This window comes from Anomaloglossus baeobatrachus, chromosome 4 (genome assembly GCF_048569485.1).
Source record: "Anomaloglossus baeobatrachus isolate aAnoBae1 chromosome 4, aAnoBae1.hap1, whole genome shotgun sequence".
In the NCBI taxonomy this organism is placed as follows: domain Eukaryota; kingdom Metazoa; phylum Chordata; class Amphibia; order Anura; family Aromobatidae; genus Anomaloglossus; species Anomaloglossus baeobatrachus.
In genome coordinates this window covers 454,133,247-454,153,123 of record NC_134356.1, presented here as the reverse complement: position 1 = coordinate 454,153,123, position 19,877 = coordinate 454,133,247, and the positions used below count along the sequence as shown (strand labels likewise).

Sequence of the window (19,877 nt, the reverse complement as noted above, 5' to 3'; positions counted from 1 at the left end):
CACTCCACACAAACCGCGCAACACAGCACCACACACACACTGCTGCAGACACAGCGCTCCACAAACAACACAACACCGCTCTCACACACCCAGTACATTTACAGCACCCTACACAAACACTGGCAACTACACACAACATCGATATATATATAACAAAAAACATACATTAACTACACAATAAATTCTAGAATACCCGATGCGTTAGAATCGGGCCACCTTCTAGTGGTAAATAAACAACTAGAGAACTAATACTTCACGGCTCACCTCTTTGGCCACCTTTTTTTCCCTCTTCCATCGCACACCTAATTTGCCTGTTCATTATAGGCCACAACAACCAAGCCTTTTGGGTCTGTGTTATTAAAGTAAGATTGCAAAATCATGACGTTGCAACATGCGCCATGTCCTTATAACACATGACCCCAAGGACTGCTTACAGCCAGAAGCCCGGCTTAGAGTGAAGAGCAAGCCAGTGACGTGTACAATGGCCGACAGAAAGTACCCCGAGATCCAGACTGCGGGCAGCAGGCAGGGTGAGTGGTGAGGTATTATGTATTTTGTTTTGTTTTTTTTTTACATTTATGCCCTGGAGTCTAGAGAGACCCCAGAGCAAAATAAGGATCATTCAATTAGTGACAAATAACTACTCATTGAATTTCCCAGGAAAAACACGTGAACTGGTGAATTTAAAAAGATCTACTCATCCTATACATCCAATCTTCCCATAGTGCCTGGTGGCAACTACAATGGTCTCAAGATTTGAAAGTAATCTGTTTCCAAAATAAAGCTATTTCTTATATTTGTGCTCTGACCCGCAGCACAGAAACGCTAGTTTGGGACCTGAAGATATCCATTAGCCTCTGCTAGTAACTCTTTGCAAAGTACAGGAGAATATTAAATTCCCCTCTAGAATTCAATAGAGCCAGCACCATACAGCAGGGTCCTAGCTGCATAAGAAAACAAGCTTACAGCCGTCACATCTCCGTGCAGATACAGTTGGAACCAGAAGTTTCGATCTACTATCTAAATACACATCTGCAGGTTTTTCTCACTTACATGAAATCAGAATAAACCTTTTTACGTTTTAGTTCAATTAGGATCCAATTTTATATTTGCCAAATGCCAGAATAATGAGAGAACGTTTTAAGGCATTTTTATTACTTTCTGCAAAGTCAAAAATTTACATACATTTCATTAGTATATGTAACCATTGCCCTTAAACTGTGACTTGGGTAAAACGTTTTGGATATTTTTCCACAAGCTTCTCAATAGTTGGTAGAAATTTAGGCCCATTCCTCCTGACAGAACTGGTGTAACTGAGCCTTGTTTGTAGGTCACCTTGCTCGCAGCGGCCTTTTTAGCTTTGCCCATAAATTTTGAATAGGATTCAGATTGAGCCACTCCAAAATATTGGCTTTGTTATCCTTAAATCACTTTGAAACCAGTTTGGGACCATGCTTCTGGTCATTGTCCATTTGGAAGACCCATTTCCACCCAAGCTTTAAGTTCCTGCCTTATGTCTTGAGATGTCGCCTTATTGGCACATAATCTTCCCTCATGATGCCATCATTTTGTGAAGTGCACCAGTCCCTCCTGCAGTATAACAACCCCACAACATGATGCTGCCACTCCTGTGTTTCACAGTTGGAATGGTGTTCTTAAACTTCAAAACTTCTTCCTTTCTCCTCCAAACATAATACTCATTATGGCTAATCAGTTCAATTTTAAGTTCATCACAAAATGGTTGCCATGGCAACCATTCAAGAAGCGGGTTTTGAACTGGTGGAACACCCCACCCTAGTTGCCAGATCTAGCCCCCAGTGACTTCTCTATCCTCGCCTCAAGGAACACCTCCGGGGCAAGAAATTTGACAATAGCGATGTGATAACCGCTGTTGGGGATTTTTTTTTAGTTTAGAAAAGAGATTGACTAAATGTCTAGACTTGTTAGGAAACCATGTAAAAAAATTATTTTTTTATATATATTCATTGTGTTTATTATTGATCATCATTACTTTTGGATCACCCCTCGTATGTGGCAATGGCAGCTCACTGCTAAAATTAGATAATGTAGGTTTTAATTTCAGCCTTCATTGTTGAAGTTTGATATAAAATACATTCCTGCCAAAAGGCATGATTACACCCCATCTCTACACCAAATCCAGACATATAAAGACTGAAAATAGGCACATCATGGGCCGAGGGGGCCTCCGGACCTGAAATCAAAATAGCATCCTCTACCAATGAGTGTCAAATTTGGAGATCACAGTCCAACCGGCCCTAGACTGTATGAAAATGCTTTATGAATTTTGTACATCAAGGTGCAGTATAAAGTTCCTTTCAATGTGAGCATACCATTGTTCAACGACCAAGCATTTAACAGCTCAAGGATAGGCAATGTACTAAATGTTAAAGGGTACATAATCGCAAAAGGTTAAACATGCTTTGTAATTGTTTAATTAGACTGTTTCAAAGTTTAACATGCCACAACTTAATACACAAGACACTACATGTTATCAATCTGAACACAGTAAGTGTAACTGATGTAATTTTTAATAAGACATAAACATGTTCAGTCTTACAACCAACTGAAGAGCTTAAAAAATTTAATAAGCTAAAACAGTAAACGCATATAATGAGCTGACAAGAGTTGAAAGTAGAACAGAAGAACCATCTGTACAAAAAGGCAACATTTTATTTACAAATTTACATTATGCATCAAATCTTGAGTCATTCTTCTTCTGAGGCATCATCTTCAGGCAAAGGACGAGATCTGGAATTTAAGGAAGTATATAGCAGATTATTCTAAAGCGTAGTTGGTGATATCAATTAGTTGACTTGCATTCAACAAAGCTTTAGAACTTAGTTTAGTACACAAGTTTTAACTGCCTCCCCACCTCTATATAAAAACACAGCCCAAAGAGTATGTTCAGAGGTTGATAAGCAAAACTTAGTCTGAAAAGAGTCTGCATGATGTAGTATTGAGAAAAAGATTACATCATATCCATATGCAGGTGGCCAGTATATGTAAGGAGCAGATCTGACATTTATGACAGATTTTGCAGCTTGCCATTTGTGAAATTTGATTGTGCAAATAATTCTGCTGTAGATAAAAGTCATTATGACACGACCTTTGCAGTGATTGCTTCAAGCTTCAAATCCACTGACCATAAATTGACAGTGGTTATGGAAAGTATTCAGACCCCTTTAAATTTGTTTCATTACAGCCATTTGGTTAATTCAAAAGAATTGATTTTTTTCACATTAATGTACACTGCACCCCATCTATATCTATCTATCTATTATATATAAAAAAAAAAACAAAGTAGAAATTGTTGGAAATTAAACAAGAAAAACTGCAATATCACATGGTCATAAGTATTCAGACCCTTTGCTCAGTATTGAGTAGAAGCACCCTTTTGAGCTAGTGCAGCCATGAGTCTTCTTGGGAATGATGCAACAAGTTTTTCACACCTGGATTTTGGGATCCTCTCCAGTTCCATCAGGTTGGATGGTGAACATTGGTGAACAGCAATTTTCAAGTCTCTCCAGAGATGCTCAATTGGGTTTAGGTCATGGCTCTGGCTGGGCCAGTCAAGAATGGTCAGTTGTTCTGAAGCCACTCCTATGTTATTTTAGCCGTGTGCTTAGGGTCTGAGGTCCTGAGCACTCTGAAAGAGGTTTTCTTCCAGGATCTCTGTACTTTGCCACATTCATCTTTCCTTCAATTGCAACCAGTCATCCTGTCCCTGCAGCTGAAAAAACACCCCCATAGCATGATGCTGCCACCATGTTTCACTGTTGGGATTGTATTGGGCAGGTGATCAGCAGTGCCTGGTTTTCTCCACACATACCGCTTAGAATCATCTCCAAACAGTTCTACCTTTGTCTAATTAGACCAGAGAATCTTATTTCTCAGTCTGGGAATCCTTCATGTATTTTTTGCAAACTGTGGGCTTTCATATGTCTTGCACTGAGAGGCTTCCGTTGGCCACACTGCTATAAAGGCCTGATTGGTGGAGAATTGCAGTGATAGTTGGCTTTTTAGGAACTTTCTCCTATTTCCCTACTGCATCTCTGGAGCTCAGCCACAGTGATCTTGGGGTTCTTTACCTCTCTCACTAAGACTCTCCCACAATCGCTCAGTTTGACAGGACGGCCAGGTCTAGGAAGAGTTCTGGTGGTCCCAAACGTGTTCCATTTAAGGACTATGGAGGCCACTGTGCTCTTAGGAACCTTGAGTACTACAGAAATTCTTTTGTAACCTTGGCCAGATCTGTGCTTTGCCACAATTGTGTCTGAGCTCCTTAGGCATTTCCTTTGACCTCATTCTCATTTGGTCTGATATGAACTTTGAGGTTTTATATAGACAGGTGTGCGCCTTTCCAAATCAAGTCCTGTTAGTTCAATTAAACAAAACTGGACTACTAATGGAGTAGAACTATTTTAAGGAGGATCACAAGGAAATGGACAGCATGTGATTTAAATAAGAGTGTCTGAACAAATGAACACTTATGACCATGTGATATTTCAGTTTTTCCTGTTTAACCCCTTCAGCCCCAGGGCACTTTAGATTTTTTTTTGCTCCCCTTCTTCCGAGCGCCGTAATTTTTTTATTTTTCCGTCAATCTTGCCATATGAGGGCTTGTTTTTTGCGGGACAAGTTGTACTTTTAAATGAAACCATAAAAGTTTTACCATATGGTGCACTGGAAAATAAAAAAAATTCCAAGTGTGGAAAAACTGCAAAAAAAGTGTGATGGCACAATAGTTTTTGGAATGTTTTATTCACTGTGTTCACTATATGATAAAACCAATGTGTGGGTATGATGCCTGAGGTCGGTGCGAGTTTGTAGACAGCAAAACATGAATAGGTTTAGTTGTATCTAAAGGGTTAAAAAAAAATTCACAAGCTTGTCCAATAAAAGTGGCGTACGTTTTGCGCCATTTTCCGAAACACGTAGCGTTCTCATTTTTTGGGATCTATGGCTCAGCGGCTGCTTATTTTTTGCGTCTCTAATTGACGTTTCTAATGGTACCATTTTTGCGCAGATGCTACATTTTGATTGCCTGTTATTGCATTTTGCCTAAAACTTGCGGCGACCAAAAAAAAAAAAACAAAACATAATTTTGGCGTTTGGAATTTTTTGCCACTACACCATTTACTGATCAGTTTGATTTTATATTTTGATAGATCGGGCATTTCTGAACGTGGCGATACCAAATGTGTATATTTTTTAACCCTTTAATTTTCAATGGGGTGAAAGGGGGGTGATTTGAGCTAAGGTTTTTTTTAAATTTAAAACTTTTTTTTTTATTTTACTAGTCCCCTAGGGGGCTATAGCGATCAGCAATCCGATCGCTCTGATCTATCTGCAGATCACAGCTATACAGCTGTAAACAGCAGATACGGTCACTTCCTGCTTCACTGGCCTCCAGGCTGAGTGAAAACGAAAGTGAAACGTCATAGCTGCAGGAGTCATCACACAACCCTGTGCTACCATGGCAACCACCGAAAGTCACATGATCACTCACATGAGTTCCGGTGGGGACGGCGTTAAGTGAAAATCTTCACTGCGCGTATATACATCTGGCTGCCAGACTTCGGCAGCATGCAGGCACACGTCAGCTGTTAAAAACAGCTGATGGGTGGGGCGATCGGCGCACCCTGCCCGCGGGAGGGGGCGGGGCTTAACAGCACACAATCCATGACGGATAGATCCGTCCATGGTCGTGAAGGGGGTTAATAAATTTACAAAAATTTCTACATTTGCTTTTTTTCCCCCTCTTAAGATGGGGTGCAGACTGGTACATTAAAAACAAAAAATTCATTTCTCATTAATGTACAAACAGCTGCAATGAAACAGTGAAAGATTTAAAGGGGTCTGAATACTTTCCATACCCACTGAATGTTGGGAGTTTTTTTTCACAGCACAAAAGCATTTCATAGCACAGTAAGTTTTTTTTTTTATAAATGTATGGTTAAGGTAAACATGAAATTACTTCAGTCATTACATAGAGATTTCACATAGTGTTGAGGATAACAACACATTCTGACTATGGCTCATGAATATTTTTTTTTTTTTTTTTTTAAATAGAACGCATAAATGAGGGCCATGTTTAACATGACACTCAGCAGCTGTGGTCTAAATGAACCATCTAGTGCACTAAAATTACAAAACCATTTGGTGCATCTTTACACAAGGACGCAAACTGATAGCTGGTGAAGTCTTTGGGTGCATGTACATTGCTTAAGGCTACATGGGCACACTGCGTTTTTTTGCTGCCAGAACTTTGACATTTGACTTCCCAGAAAAGTCTATGAGAAGTCAGATTTGCTATGCGCACATTGCAGTGTCAAAAGTTTGTGACAAAAAAAAAACAAAAAAAACAGCATGTTCATTCTTCCTGCATTTGTCACAAAAACACAGTAAAAACGCATGCTGTGAAAAACACACCTACAATTACAACATTTCCAGGCCCTCTCTGACAACGTGCAGTTTTGGCTGCAGTTTGTGAACACAAAAAGATGTAGCCTAAAAGTGAGCATTACTCATTGTCCAATAAATTGGCCAGTGTAAGCTAATTGGCCAAACACACTATTCATAAGAAATGGTCTTTAAACTAGCATAAAAGTCAGTTCTTGGCAGGACATTTGCTGTTAAGAACAATGAGCCTACGGCCACAGAAAAATCTGCCGAGGGTTGGCCAGTGTATACAAGCATTTAGACTGTCTGGTCTGTCTAAGCAACTTAAACATACTTTTAAGCTGAGACTGGGTAGCTTTAAAAAGAATCTCAGTTTAAAAGTTAAAGTTTTAACAAGTTTTCTTTTTTAGTTTAGATATGTATAAAAGGAACAGTCAGCTAAGCCAACTATAAGTAGCATAAAAGCCAGAACTCTTTGGTGCATGATTACAAAACCTTTGCTACTCACTTCCTCGGTGCTTTTTTAACGCCACTGCCACCAGCTTCCTCATCATCAGATGGTTCACGGTTTTCTTTTTCAGAGAGGATTATAGACGGTCCGCCAAAGAACTCTCCGATACCTTTCTGCCATTTTGGTGTTGGTCTGACGCATACAGGATTGCCCCCTGCATATTTACTTTCAGCTTTGCATGTTTAAGATCAGAAAGAAAGATTTTATTAACGTAAGTTAGTGTGCCACAATTGTAAAAAGCTTAATATTGGGTGAACAGCTATCAAAACAAGTACAAAGCAAAATGTTCATTTATCCTAAGCAACCCAAAGAGTCCAACAGCATTTCTCCATAGCTACTAATATTAAAGGATGTGACCAGTCTATATTGACAAATTTGTAGTCACTGTGTGTCTGCAATACAAGGATAAGGCTGCACATCAAACTTAGATAATAGTATAATGCCTCAAGCATATGGAAAAATATTGGAAAATACAATGAAAAATGCTACTTGCTAACTTGAACACATGAATAATGAATTGCATATCTGCCATGAATATTAGGAAAAAGGAGATATTTAGCAGAGCTAGGGACCCCAGTATAGAGATATACCTTGACGAGGTTTTGGGGCTCAGTTACATTGATCAATGCGATTGCTAAATATCTCTTTTTTCCTAATATTCATGGCAGGTATGCAATTCATTATTCACATGTTCAAGTTAGCAAGTAGCATTTTTCATTGTATTTTCCAATATTTGTCCATATGCTTGAGGCATTATACCATTATCTAAGTTTGATGTGCAGCCTTATCCTTGTATAGTATGTATTTTTTTGGCTTGCACTCAGAATATATATATATATATATATATATATATATATATATATATATATATATATATATATATATATATATATATATATATATATATATATATTAGTGCTCACTTCCGTTATCCTATTCAGTTACTGTGTGTCTGCAGACTTCTGAATCCTCCCTGCACACACTGCAAGGATTCACCTGTGTCACAGCCAGGTATGCGAAAAGCATATCCCAGTCAGAACTCTGCCAGTGCGTGCAGTCTCGTTCAATACTCTTAATGCAGTATCATTCTCATATTATAAAAACCCATACAGTGGAACCTCACTTAACGAGAATTTCGCTTAACAAGCAAAGCTTTACGAGAAAGCTTTGCTGTACGAGCGAAATCCTCACCTCACACACTTCTGGTTCCGTACATCCACCGCGCTCTAACCCACACTTGCAGTCCACACAAACACACAAGCACGCACAAACACAATATTATGCTCACCTTACGTTCCACCGCCGGACTCATGGTTCTTGTAGTTCCCAGGTACATTGCGACGTTCTCGTGGCGAACTACAAGACCCAGAAGGCCCGTGATGGAACGGAAGATAAGGTGAGCATATAATATAATGTACCTTCCATTTCATCGCCGGCCTTTGGGTCCTGTAGTCCGCCGCTCCAGGCTGTGCATCGGCATCCATAGCAACGTAGCAGGAACTTCCTGTCAGACGCTACTCAAAGGCAGCGCGCTGGCCAATCAGAGGCTAGCGGCTCTGCCTTTGACGTCAGCGCCATGGCCGCGGAAGTTCCTCCCTCGTCGTTATGGTAACCCGATACACAGCCCGGCCCCGTACCAGAGAACAGCAAATCCCAGGAGACCGGCGATGCAACGGAAGGTAGGGTGTGTGACATTCAAGATTTGCAGCAAGTGCTTATTTCTTGGCAAAAACAGAAATGCAAGTAAATTATGCTTTTTTTGCTGCAGATATAGCAGGGGAGCCAAGCAGATTGCAATTTTTTTCTCACAAAACTGTCATCTAAAGGCAAAAGTGACACTACTGTATGACTCATGTGAGTATCACATTGCACTGGCTGGCAAGCTCTCCTGACCCAAGTGGGTCAGCTCCCTAAACACATGTAGCTCAGTCTAATCAGGAGCAATCCAAGTCATATGCAGTGTGCCTCCAGACTAACTTGTATTTACCCATTTAGGCCCTGTGCACACAGTTTTGTTGCAGCGGATTTGCTGCAGTTTGTTCACAAGCTTCATGCAGTCATTCCCCAGCAAAGGCCATGAGAAATCCAAACTGCTGTGCGCACATTGTGTCTTTTTTCCTTACAGGTTTTGCTGCAGAATTTCTGCAGCAAAAAGTAGTAGCATGTCACTCTTATGCATTTTTCCCTGTGTTTTGGCATTGACAATGTTAAAAAAAAAACTGCAGGCAAAAACGCAGTAAGGCTACATGCGCACACTGCTTTTTTTGCTGCAGTTTGTCAGAACTTTGACCTCTGACTTCCCAGCAAAGTCTATGAGAAGTCAGATTTTCTATGCGCACATTGCAGTTTGTCAGTGTTTTGGCAAAAGTTTGTGACAAAGGAAAATGCAGCATGTTCATTCTTCCTGCGTTTTTGTCAACATTTGTCACAAAAACGCAGGTTGTGAAAAACGCACCTATAATTACAAGCATTTTTTGTGACATTTCCAGGCTCTCTCTGACAAGGTGCAGTTTTGGCTAAATTTTGTGAACACAAAAAGATGCAGCGTGCGCATGTAGCCTTAAATAGCACCAAAAACATAGCATAATGCAGTAAAACAGCATGCGTTCTCTCTCAAGGTAGGTGCGTTTTTTTGCTGGAGAAACAAATCCAGTGTGCGCACATAACCTTAAACTGTCTAGTCTATATTGTGACATTTTCGGTTCAGTGGGCATCAGTGATTGATGGCTTTCTTTGCAGAAGTGTGCCTAGAGACAGCAGTCAGTCACTGATTGGGATTTTCCATCCAGTGGGCATTCCTATGAGGTCTAAATGAGTAACTAAAAGTTACATAGTTTTGTGAGAAGATGCAGTATATCTGCTCTGCATTTTTGTGGTGACTGGTTGCCATTAAGCTCTTTGATCAGGAAAATTTACATTTTTGTCCTGTGATTTTTTAACATTTTTCTACTTGCTTTAAGAGCCACAACTGCCTCCCCCCCTCCCGAATTACTAAGCAGTATTGGACCTCAGTCATTACAGAAATTTTGTTTTTATTCCCTTGTCATTTTCTCAATCGAAGAATTTACATATGTCATGACGCCGATCTCCTGCCCGCATAACCCTCCTGGGCTCCATTGACACCCAGATCTAACATTAGAGGAGGAAGATTGCCCTGGAAGCGGCACAGATCTCGGGATATGGCAAGGACCAGCCGGGTGGCAGTAACGGGTCACGTCAGGGTTTTGGGTTTTTTCCCCTTTCAGGGTATGTGCGCACGTTGCTTTTTACCTGCTTTTTCTTCTGCGCTGTTTAATGCCAAAATGGATGTGTTCTTCTATTCAAGCAAAGTCTATGGGAATTTGGGTTTCTTGTTCACACTATGTTGTTCAAAATGCTGCCTTTTTGTGGCAGAACTTTGGTCAAAAACTCAGCTTTTCAAAGAAGCAACATGTCAATTGTTTTTGCCATTTGGGTTTTGCACTGCAAAGCTGAGTTTTTGACCAAAGTTCTGCCACAAAAAGGCAGCATTTTGAACAACATAGTGTGAACAAGAAACCCAAATTCCCATAGACTTTGCTTGAATAGAAGAACACATCCATTTTGGCATTAAACAGCGCAGAAGAAAAAGCAGCAAAAAAGCAGGTAAAAAGCAACGTGTGCACATACCCTTAGACATCCCTCTATGGTTTGGAAGTTAGAGTCCACCAGGTTGCTGAATTCACAGAATTGTAGCAATACAGGTTTTTGTAGAAGTATAATTCCACTTGAATTCATTCATCCCAAAAAAAAAAATATTTGCCACTCACCATCTCAGTGTAGTGAGCAAAGTCAAAGAAGATGGAAAATGCACTCATTGTGTTGGGCAGACAGAAAAGTGATCAGACAAGTATCTGTGCAATAGAATACATTTTATTTGATGACAAACAGGCAAGACAGCAATACATGCAAATTTAAAAACAACTACCATATGATCAGAAGGACATGGAGTATGAGTAGAGTGTAAATCGAAATAACAATAGCCGAGGGAGAGGCGAAAAGTTCACACTATGTACTGAAGACGTTCAAGTGAGTAATGAACACTGACCCCCTCAGTAGCCGTGGGAGAGGTAGGTAAGGGTATACAAACAGGGGCCAGAAAAAGTAATTCACATAATGAAGCATAATGAGCTATATATAGCCGTGGAGGAGGTGACCGCTATATAGTGTTGTGGGTATATAGATTCAAATACAGAATAGCCATGTGAGAGGTAAACAGTAATCAGACGACTACAATATATAATCGGTCACAGATGGAGTATAAGATATCAACAGCAAGGTGCCTCAAAGTATGATCACCAAGACTGACCCGAGATGTACACCATGGTAACCAGGAATCCCTAAAAACGTTTGACATAATTCAATATAAAGTGCAAATGCATTTGAATATAAAAGCAGGATCCCAAGGATACCATGGAACGACAAGAAAGTCCCACAGATACACAGCTAGAGGTAAAAAGATATTCAAGACATAATGCACATACCCAGAGAGGAGGGACCACCACCAACGCGCGTTTCGCATCAGTATTATTGCTTTCTCAAGGGGGAGAATCCTCAATTGAGATTCTCCCCCTTGAGAAAGCAATAATACTGTTGCGAAACGCGCGTTGGTGGTGGTCCCTCCTCTCTGGGTATGTGCATTATGTCTTGAATATCTTTTTACCTCTAGCTGTGTGTATCTGTGGGACTTTCTTGTTCCATGGTATCCTGCTTTTATATTCAAATGCATTTGCACTTTATATTGAATTATGTCAAACCTTTTTAGATATTCCTGGTTACCATGGTGTACATCTCGGGTCAGTCTTGGTGATCATACTTTGAGGCACCTTGCTGTTGATATCTTATACTCCATCTGTGACCGATTATATATTGTAGTCGTCTGATTACTGTTTACCTCTCACACGGCTATTCTGTATTTGAATCTATATACCCACAACACTATATAGCGGTCACCTCCTGCACGGCTATATATCGCTCATTATGCTTCATTGTGTGAATTACACTTTTTCTGGCCCGTTTGGATACCCTTACCTACCTCTCCCACGGCTACTGAGGGGGTCAGTGTTCATTACTCACTTGAACGTCTTCAGTACATAGTGTGAACTTTTCGCCTCTCCCCCGGCTATTGTTATTTCGATTTACACTCTGTACTCATACTCCATGCCCTTCTGATCATATGGTAGTTTTTAAATTTGCATGTATTGCTGTCTTGCCTGTTTGTCATCAAATAAAATTTATTCTATTGCACAGATACTCGTTTGTTCTCTGTCTATGCATTGATTGCGAATAGTGCATACATGCCGCCTGTATACACATGCTGGCGGCATGTTTACCGTATGGCTCATCTATTGGGGTTTTTTTCTCAAAAAAGTGATCAGGTAGTGCTGACTCTGGGGAGCGAATACCACCAGTCATAAGCAGCCAACAATATGGGGGCATAATGGCACTGCAGCACCTCACTCATTGGGCAGAGACAGCCCCCAATATACAGATATGGGAGGCATAATGGCACTGCAGCCAGTGCAGCCCCCAATATACAAGTGAGGGGTATAACTGCACTCACACATTAGGCAGGATGTCAGGAAGTGTGGCAGGTACAGTACCAGTAGGAGCTATAGAAGGGCTAAGTCCATTATAACAGCAGTTAAACTACATTTTAAAAAAGGGGGTCGCAGACTAATGACAGAAGAAAAAAAAAAGCGCCAAAATTGAGGATTTCATGGCAAAGTTCAGAAGATGAAAAAACGTTTAAGAAACAGGGACACGTATATCACAAATCATATTCCAGACTTGGGACCAAAAGAGACACCGATCCATGAGAGTACTTACATTTCTTCCCGGTAGGAGAGGTGGAGTTACTCGAGGAGCTCGGTGTGGCGCCAAACGATTTCCTCGGAGCTCGGGCAGCAACAGCTGAAAGACAGAGCAGACATGAGCGGCGTACATGGGCGAGCACGGTCTGCAGCACGGTAGGGCCGTGCACACAGGACATTACCTCACAAGGACACAAGTGCTCGGACATTTTGGCGCGCAGCTGCCTTGGCGCCTCAACAGCTAACCCCGTACATCCCGCCCGGCTAACGAGTGCACTACAGCAATACCCTTCCTCCCCATCCCGGTGCCTTCTACAGAGAGGACACGGAGCCGTGCCGAGGACAGCGCAGCGGGTGTTCCGGGAGAATCCCCGGCAGTAGCGCCCGCCGCGCGCGCACACCCTGGGCTCACCTTTCCTGTAGCTGCCGGTGGAGGAGCCTGCGCTGTCAGCCTTAGTGCGCACCATGCTGCTGTCGCCCGCGAACTCACACACTACAGCACACAAGCTATGGCGGAACAATTTAAAGCTCACACTTTGGCGCTCGAAGTTCCAGTACGCCCCCAAGTGTTCCCATTGCACGCAATTATCTATGCCCCGCCCACTCTTTAGTAATCAGCCAATGATAGTAGAGAGGAAGTTGTCCGTCACCGTGCCTCTGTGCCTTCCCGCCATTTTTTGGGCGCTGAATCTGAGGAGAGGCTGATGCTGGTCTGGAGTTTCCCGCTCAGTTGTGTGACTGGCAGGCGGCATCCTGTGCACGTACTGCTGTGCAGCATTGTGTTACATATCATGTCATGCTTTTTCTCATTAGAACCTATATAGATTCACTGAGAAGCTGAAAGAGTCCAGGGCTCTGCAGCGATTTATGAGAGCGATCTTCAGTGTCCTGGAGGACATGGCGCTATCACATAGACAGTACACTACTGGCTCATGTACACACAGGAACCTGCTATGCTGTGTTGTGGAAGCAGGGTTGGATCTGGAGTATTATCACATAAATCTAATACAGTGGAACCTTGGGTTGCAAGAACAATCCGTTCTGGGACTGTGCTTGTAAACCAAGTTACTTGTCTAGCAAAGCAAAATTTCCCATAGGAAATAATGCAAGCTCAGACAATTCGTTCCACGACTTGTGCCATTCCACACAGACACATATTATGCTCACCTTACCCTCTGTTCCCTCGCCGGCCTCCTGGTTCTTGTAGTCCGCAGGTATGTGTATCTGGTAATCCTTGCGACCGATGCCAGAGCTTCCGCTGTCAGCGCTTCAGCAGCAGACATCATAAGCAGGAGCCGCTTGCCTCTGATTGGTCAGCGCGCTGCCTTTGAGAAGCGCTGACAGCGGAAGTTCCTCCATCGTCACGATGGTTACCCAATACATATATTGTACCTGCGGACTACAAGAACCAGGAGGCTGGCGAGGGAACGGAAGGTAAGGAGCATAATATGTGTGTGTTTATGTGGACTCCAAGAGCGGGTCAGAGCGAGGTGAAAGTACGGAACCGAACGTGTGTGCGGTGAGTATTTGCTCGTACAGCAAAGATTGCTCGTAAACTGAGTTACAAATTTACAGCAAGCTTTGCTCGTATAGCGAAATACTCGCACATCGAGTTACTCGTAAACAGAGGTTCCACTGTACTTTAGTCAGAGCCATACGGATACATCCTAGACCTGTGTTTCTACCAACCATTTTATTATAGCTACCACACGTGTTCATATTAATTTATGGTGATCTTCACATGTTCTGTTTTTTTTCTGACAGCACAGATGACAAGGGCCAATACAAGTCTATTGGTCCGTGAAAAACACGTACAGAACAGGAATGGCATCAGTGTGTCATCCGTGTGCTGTGCATGTTTAACATTGTAAAGTATGGGAGAAGGCTTGTAATTTCATTCTTTCTGCAGCCACAGGGCCGCCACCAGGAATTTCAGGGCCCTATATAGGTAAAATTTTCATGCCCCCTTGAGACTCCGTCCAGGCTCCACCCCTGCCCAGCCCCGCCTGCACTCACACTTTCCATAGTCCCACTGTCCACTCTGGAAAAACTCCACTTCAGCACTCCGCTCCCTCCCCAAAGCGGTCTGAGTAGTCGTTATTAGAACTGGTCGAACTCACAGAAAACCGGGACCTGCTGAAATTTAAAAAAAAAACAGAACCTGTCCGGAATCCATATATCCAGACCCATATAAGTCTATAGGAACCAGAATCCGGAGATTAAAAATGTTGGTAGAAGGGATATGAGGGCAGGAGCGGGTACTCCCCGAACCTCCGTCATGGCGGCACACTCCTTCCGGGTTACGCTTTCCCTTCCGGAGCCACAAATAACCATCATTGAATAGTCACTGCTTTTCCTGGCGTGTAATTGGTTGCAGTTAGACGCAAGAAGCGTGTTGGTCAAAAAAGGCGCAAAATAACTGTCCATGAATTGAGGAAAATCAAGCGTGACGCTGCCAAGATGCCATTTGTCACCAGTTTGGCCATATTTCAGAACTGCAACGTTACTGGAGTATCAAAAAGCACAAGGTGTGCCATACTCAGGGACATGGCCAAGGTAAGGAAGGCTGAAAAACAACCACCTTTGAACAAGAAACATAAGATAAGACGTCAGGACTGGGCCAAGAAATATCTTAAGACTGCTTTTTCAAAGGTTTTATGGACTGATGAAATGAGAGTGACTCTTGATGGGCCAGATGGATGGGACAGAGGCTGGATCAGTAAAGGGCAGAGACCTCAACTCCGACTCAGACGCCAGCGAGGTGGGGTACTGGTATGGGCTGGTATCATCAAAGATCAACTTGTTGGACCTTTTCGGGTTGAGGATGGAGTGAAGCTCATCTCCCAGCCCTACTGCTAGTTTCTGGAAGTCAACTTCTTCAAGCAGTGGTACAGGAAGAAGTCGGTATTGTTCAAGAAAAACATGGTTTTCATGCAGGACAATGCTCCATCACATGCATCCAACTACTCCACAGCGTGGCTGGCCAGTAAAGGTCTAAGAGATGAAAAACTAATTACATGGCCCCCTTGTTCACCTGATCTGAACCCCATAGAGAACCTGTGGTCCCTCATAAAATGTAAGATCTACAGGGAAGGAAAACAGTACACCTCTTGGAACAGTGTCTGGGAGGCTGTGGTGGCTGCTGCACGCTATGTTAATCATAAACAGATCAAGCAACTGACAGAATCTATGGATGGCAGACTGTTGAGTGTCATCATAAAGAAAGGTGGCTATATTGGTCACTAATTTTTAATTTTTTGGGTTTTGTTTTTGCATGTAAGATGTTTATTTCTAAATTTTGTGCAGTTATATTGGTTTACATGGTGAAGATAAACAAGTGAGATGGGAATATATTTGGTTTTCATTAAGTTGCCTAATAATTCTGCACAGTAATAGTTACCTGCACAAACAGATATCCTCCTAAGATAGACAAATCTAAAAAAAAAAAAACCACTCCAACTTCAAAAAATATTAAGCATTGATATTTATGAGTCTTTTGGGTTCATTGAGAACATAGTTGTTGATCAATAATTAAAAAAAAAAAATCCTTTAAAATACAACTTGCCTAATAATTCTGCACAAAGTGTATTTAAACTTTCAATAAACTGTGCATGAATCAATAGTCCAGTATACTCTATGTTCTCTCTGTATGCTGGATGCTTGTTTGTTTTTTCTTTGAGCTCATGTACTTTTGGAAGGATAGCTTCTATACAATATACAGGGAAAATACAGCAACAGGATTGATGAGGACTTATTGTATCATAAAAATGATTAAATGTCTGATGTTCACATTGTACTACAATAAACGTTTCACTTAAATATAAGCAATATATGTGGGAGTCGGAGTCGGTGCACAGGAAATTGAGGAGTTGGAGTCGCAGGCTTACCGACTCCACAGCCCTGGGCGCAGGGTCCCCGTATTCTGATACCAGCACAGATAAAGCCCACGGCTGCAGCCCCCAGCTGTCGGGCATTACCATGGCTGTGTATCAAAATAAGGCTGGAGTCACACACTTGTACGAGTCTCTCATCGCATCACCCAGCACAGCTGCACACTCTCCTGACAGGAGCGTGCATCTGCATGTATTTCCATGAAGCTGCACGCTCATGTCCGGATAGCTCCAAGCCGTGCTGGGTGATGCAATGCGAGACTCGTGAGAGCACATGGTAAGGCCAGAGTCACACTTGCCCGAGTCTCGCATCGCATCATCCGCCACGGCCTGACGCTCTTCAGACACAAGCGCGCAGCTGCATAGAACTACATACAGCTGACCCGCTCTTGTCAGGAGAGTGTGTGGCCGTGCTGGGTGATGCGATCTGAGACTCGTGCAAGTCCCTCACAAGTGTGATTTGACTCCGGCCTAAGAGGAACCGCATGCAGCATTTTTTTTTATTTAAATAAAAGACGATATCGTCTGCTGCAGCAGATTGGTAAGATCAGCTGTTCTCCAGTCCTGTTGTGACCGTGCGCGCTCCCACGGTCACAACAGATCTGAAGAAGCGAGGGCGCATGCGCCGCGCTCTCATGCACCGCCCTCTCATGCACCATAATACTGTGGGCTTGAGAAACATGGTGCCGGAGATGAGCGCTATGCGCAAGCGCTAACTCCGACGCCGTGTGACTGAAGATTAGAAATTTACATACGGTCAGTGAGAGGGAGGAACAGGCGACGGGGGAGGCGGGGATACACGTGCATAACCCGCCCGGACATTAGCAGCGAGGTGCACACGTCAATCAAAAAGTGCATGAATTTTCAAACTTTATATTTGAATTTCACAGCCTAAACACCCGAGCTGCCCACTAATGGTATGTACACAATGTGCCTGATAGTGCCAGTACTGCACTGGCTGCACCTTATATAGGAAAATGCTGATGTTTGGTTCCCTTTAATGATGGCACAGGCGTCTATGACACTCCCATCATTAATCTATAAGTGAAAGTAAATAAACAGACACAGAAAAAATCCTTTATTTGGAATAAAATACAAAAAAACACCCTCTTTCACCACTTTATTAACCCCAACACACATCTGCAGGTCTGACGTAATCCACACAAGATCCCACGGCTATTCACCTCTGCTACATCTGAATATCACAGCGAGCGGCCATAGAGCACGACTGCTCGCTGTGAGCTCCAGAGAATTAATGAGCTCCGCAATGAGTGGTGACGTCACTCAGGTCATTTGCGGCCACAGCTGGAGGTTCCCACTGTCCTTCGCCTGTGATCGCAGGTAACCTGACCTCAGGTGGAGGTCAGTGAGTTCACAGACCTACATCTCCTAGCAGAAAACCGCAGTTTTAAACACCATATTCCTGCACCCAATCTACACCTCTGGCAAAAAAACCCGTTGGTTTTTGACTAATTTTTTTGCCGCGGCTTTTTGCCACGATTGTTGTCGCGGTTTTCTGCTAAGAGGTGCACATTTGGTGCTGAAATCGTTTGCACCAGATTTCAGCACCAAATTTTCACCTCATGGCAGAAAAAAAATAGTTTTTTTGGGCCAAGGGATGCAAATTTGGTGAAGAAATTTTTACACCATATTCCTGCACCCAATCTACACTTCCTGGCAAAAAAAACCTTTGTTTTTTGTTACTCAGTTTTTGCCGTGATTTTGGCCGTGCTTTTCTGCCAGAAGGTGCACATTTGGTGCCGAAATCGTCTGCACCAGATTTCAGCACCAAAGTTTCACCTCCTGGCCAAGGGATGCAAATTTGGCGATTACATTTTTACACCATACTCCTGAACCCAATCTACACCTCCTGGCAAAACAAACGCATTTTTAGTTTAAATTAAGTTTTATTATAATTTTGCACAAAAAGTAACATCAACATTGCAAATCAATTTATCAGTATATGGAGTAATCACATTGAGAAGACATGTAATTACAAAAAGATAAGACTAATTTATATCCCAACAGTTAACATAAAATAAACATCTCCTCCATGGAAGCTCAGGAGGTTTTAAGATGGTGAGTAGGTTAGAAAGATCTGAGTAAGAAAGGGAAGAGGAAAATTAAACAAGGACTTGAGAGGAAGGAACAAGAAGGATCACAGATTAAGCAAGGGAACAAACATAAGGGAAGTCCGAGGGAAAAAAATGTCATCCAGCCTGCGCGGGCCCCCCCCCCTCCCAAACAGGGATGGACCAGTTCCTGCTCATCTTAGTCCCCCTCGGCTAGCCATGAGTCTCTATCAGGCGAATCCCTGAACAAGATCCATGGAGTCAATAGGTCTAGGACTCTCACTGATGTTTTCGTGGTCTGTCCGATCAGTTCCTCCAATTTAAACATGTCATTCAATTCTGTGATCAAGTCCAACCTAGAAGGGGTATGTGTCTGTTTCCAGAATCTAGGTATGAGTCTTCTCGCCGCCGCTAGGACGTGTCGAAGGAGACTTTTTTTGAATCTAGAGATCGAAAAGTTGCAAAGCGATGAAAGCGCAAGCTCTGGGGAGGGAGTGACTCTGCGCATTGAAAGCCGGTTAATGAGATCAAATGCTGCCAACCAGAAGCCTCTAATGGATTCACATGACCACCATATATGCATGTATGAGCCTCTGTCTCGAAGGCATCTCCAACAGGTGTCCGGAGTCGTTGGGAACATCGCATGGACAGCAGTGGGACAACGGTACCATCTATATAGTATCTTGTACCCCCTCTCCTGTGTCAACGCGCTGAGTGAAGATTTCTGTGTAAAGAGCACAATTTTTGCTCTATCTTCTGTAGTCAGGGATCTGCCCAAATCGACCTCCCATCTAGAGAAGAAGGTGGGTGGGTCTACTGACGCAATTCTACTTTACATAAAAGTTTTGTAGAGCAGCGATACAGTATGTTCTGGAGGGTCCCTCACCTTGCAGAGCAACTCGAAGGGCAACAATGATCTAAAAATGTTTCCCTGTAGATGGAGAGAGCTAATATAGCTAGTTGTCTGTGAAAAAAAAAATGCGTCGGGGGGGTGGCTGGGAGTTCTGAAATAGGTCACTGACAGGTATAATAGTAGTTGGAGAACTAAAATCTGATATCGTCGGATGATCTGCTCTATGTTTGTGTAGGAATTTAGTTCTATTAATCCCCGCTGAAAAGAGTGGGTTGTCATAGATAGGTGTGAGGGGAT

At 42.6% G+C, this 19,877-nt stretch overlaps 1 protein-coding gene across 1 annotated transcript; it reads right to left on the bottom strand.

The window, feature by feature from the left end:
* Positions 1-1,213: 1,213 nt before the first annotated feature.
* LOC142301666 (PCNA-associated factor-like) lies at positions 1,214-13,324 on the bottom strand. The gene is made up of 4 exons (XM_075342683.1): positions 13,178-13,324; positions 12,782-12,865; positions 6,932-7,106; positions 1,214-2,769 (listed from the first exon to the last, which is right to left on the bottom strand). Exons 1-4 carry the CDS (start codon positions 13,230-13,232, stop codon positions 2,727-2,729), a joined length of 357 nt encoding a protein of 118 aa, XP_075198798.1. The 5' UTR covers positions 13,233-13,324; the 3' UTR covers positions 1,214-2,726.
* Between the last annotated feature and the right edge of the window lie 6,553 nt (positions 13,325-19,877).

What these genes read in the sequence shown, in the direction of transcription:
- LOC142301666 (XM_075342683.1), bottom strand. Translation starts at nt 13,232, where the DNA reads ATGGTGCGCACTAAGGCTGACAGCGCAGGCTCCTCCACCGGCAGCTAC. An exon ending in CACCGGCAGCTACAGGAAAG is followed by an intron (nt 12,866 to 13,177) that starts GTGAGCCCAGGG and finishes TCTGTCTTTCAG; the next exon opens with CTGTTGCTGCCCGAGCTCCG. An exon ending in GTTAAAAAAGCACCGAGGAA is followed by an intron (nt 2,770 to 6,931) that starts GTGAGTAGCAAA and finishes CTTAAATTCCAG; the next exon opens with ATCTCGTCCTTTGCCTGAAG.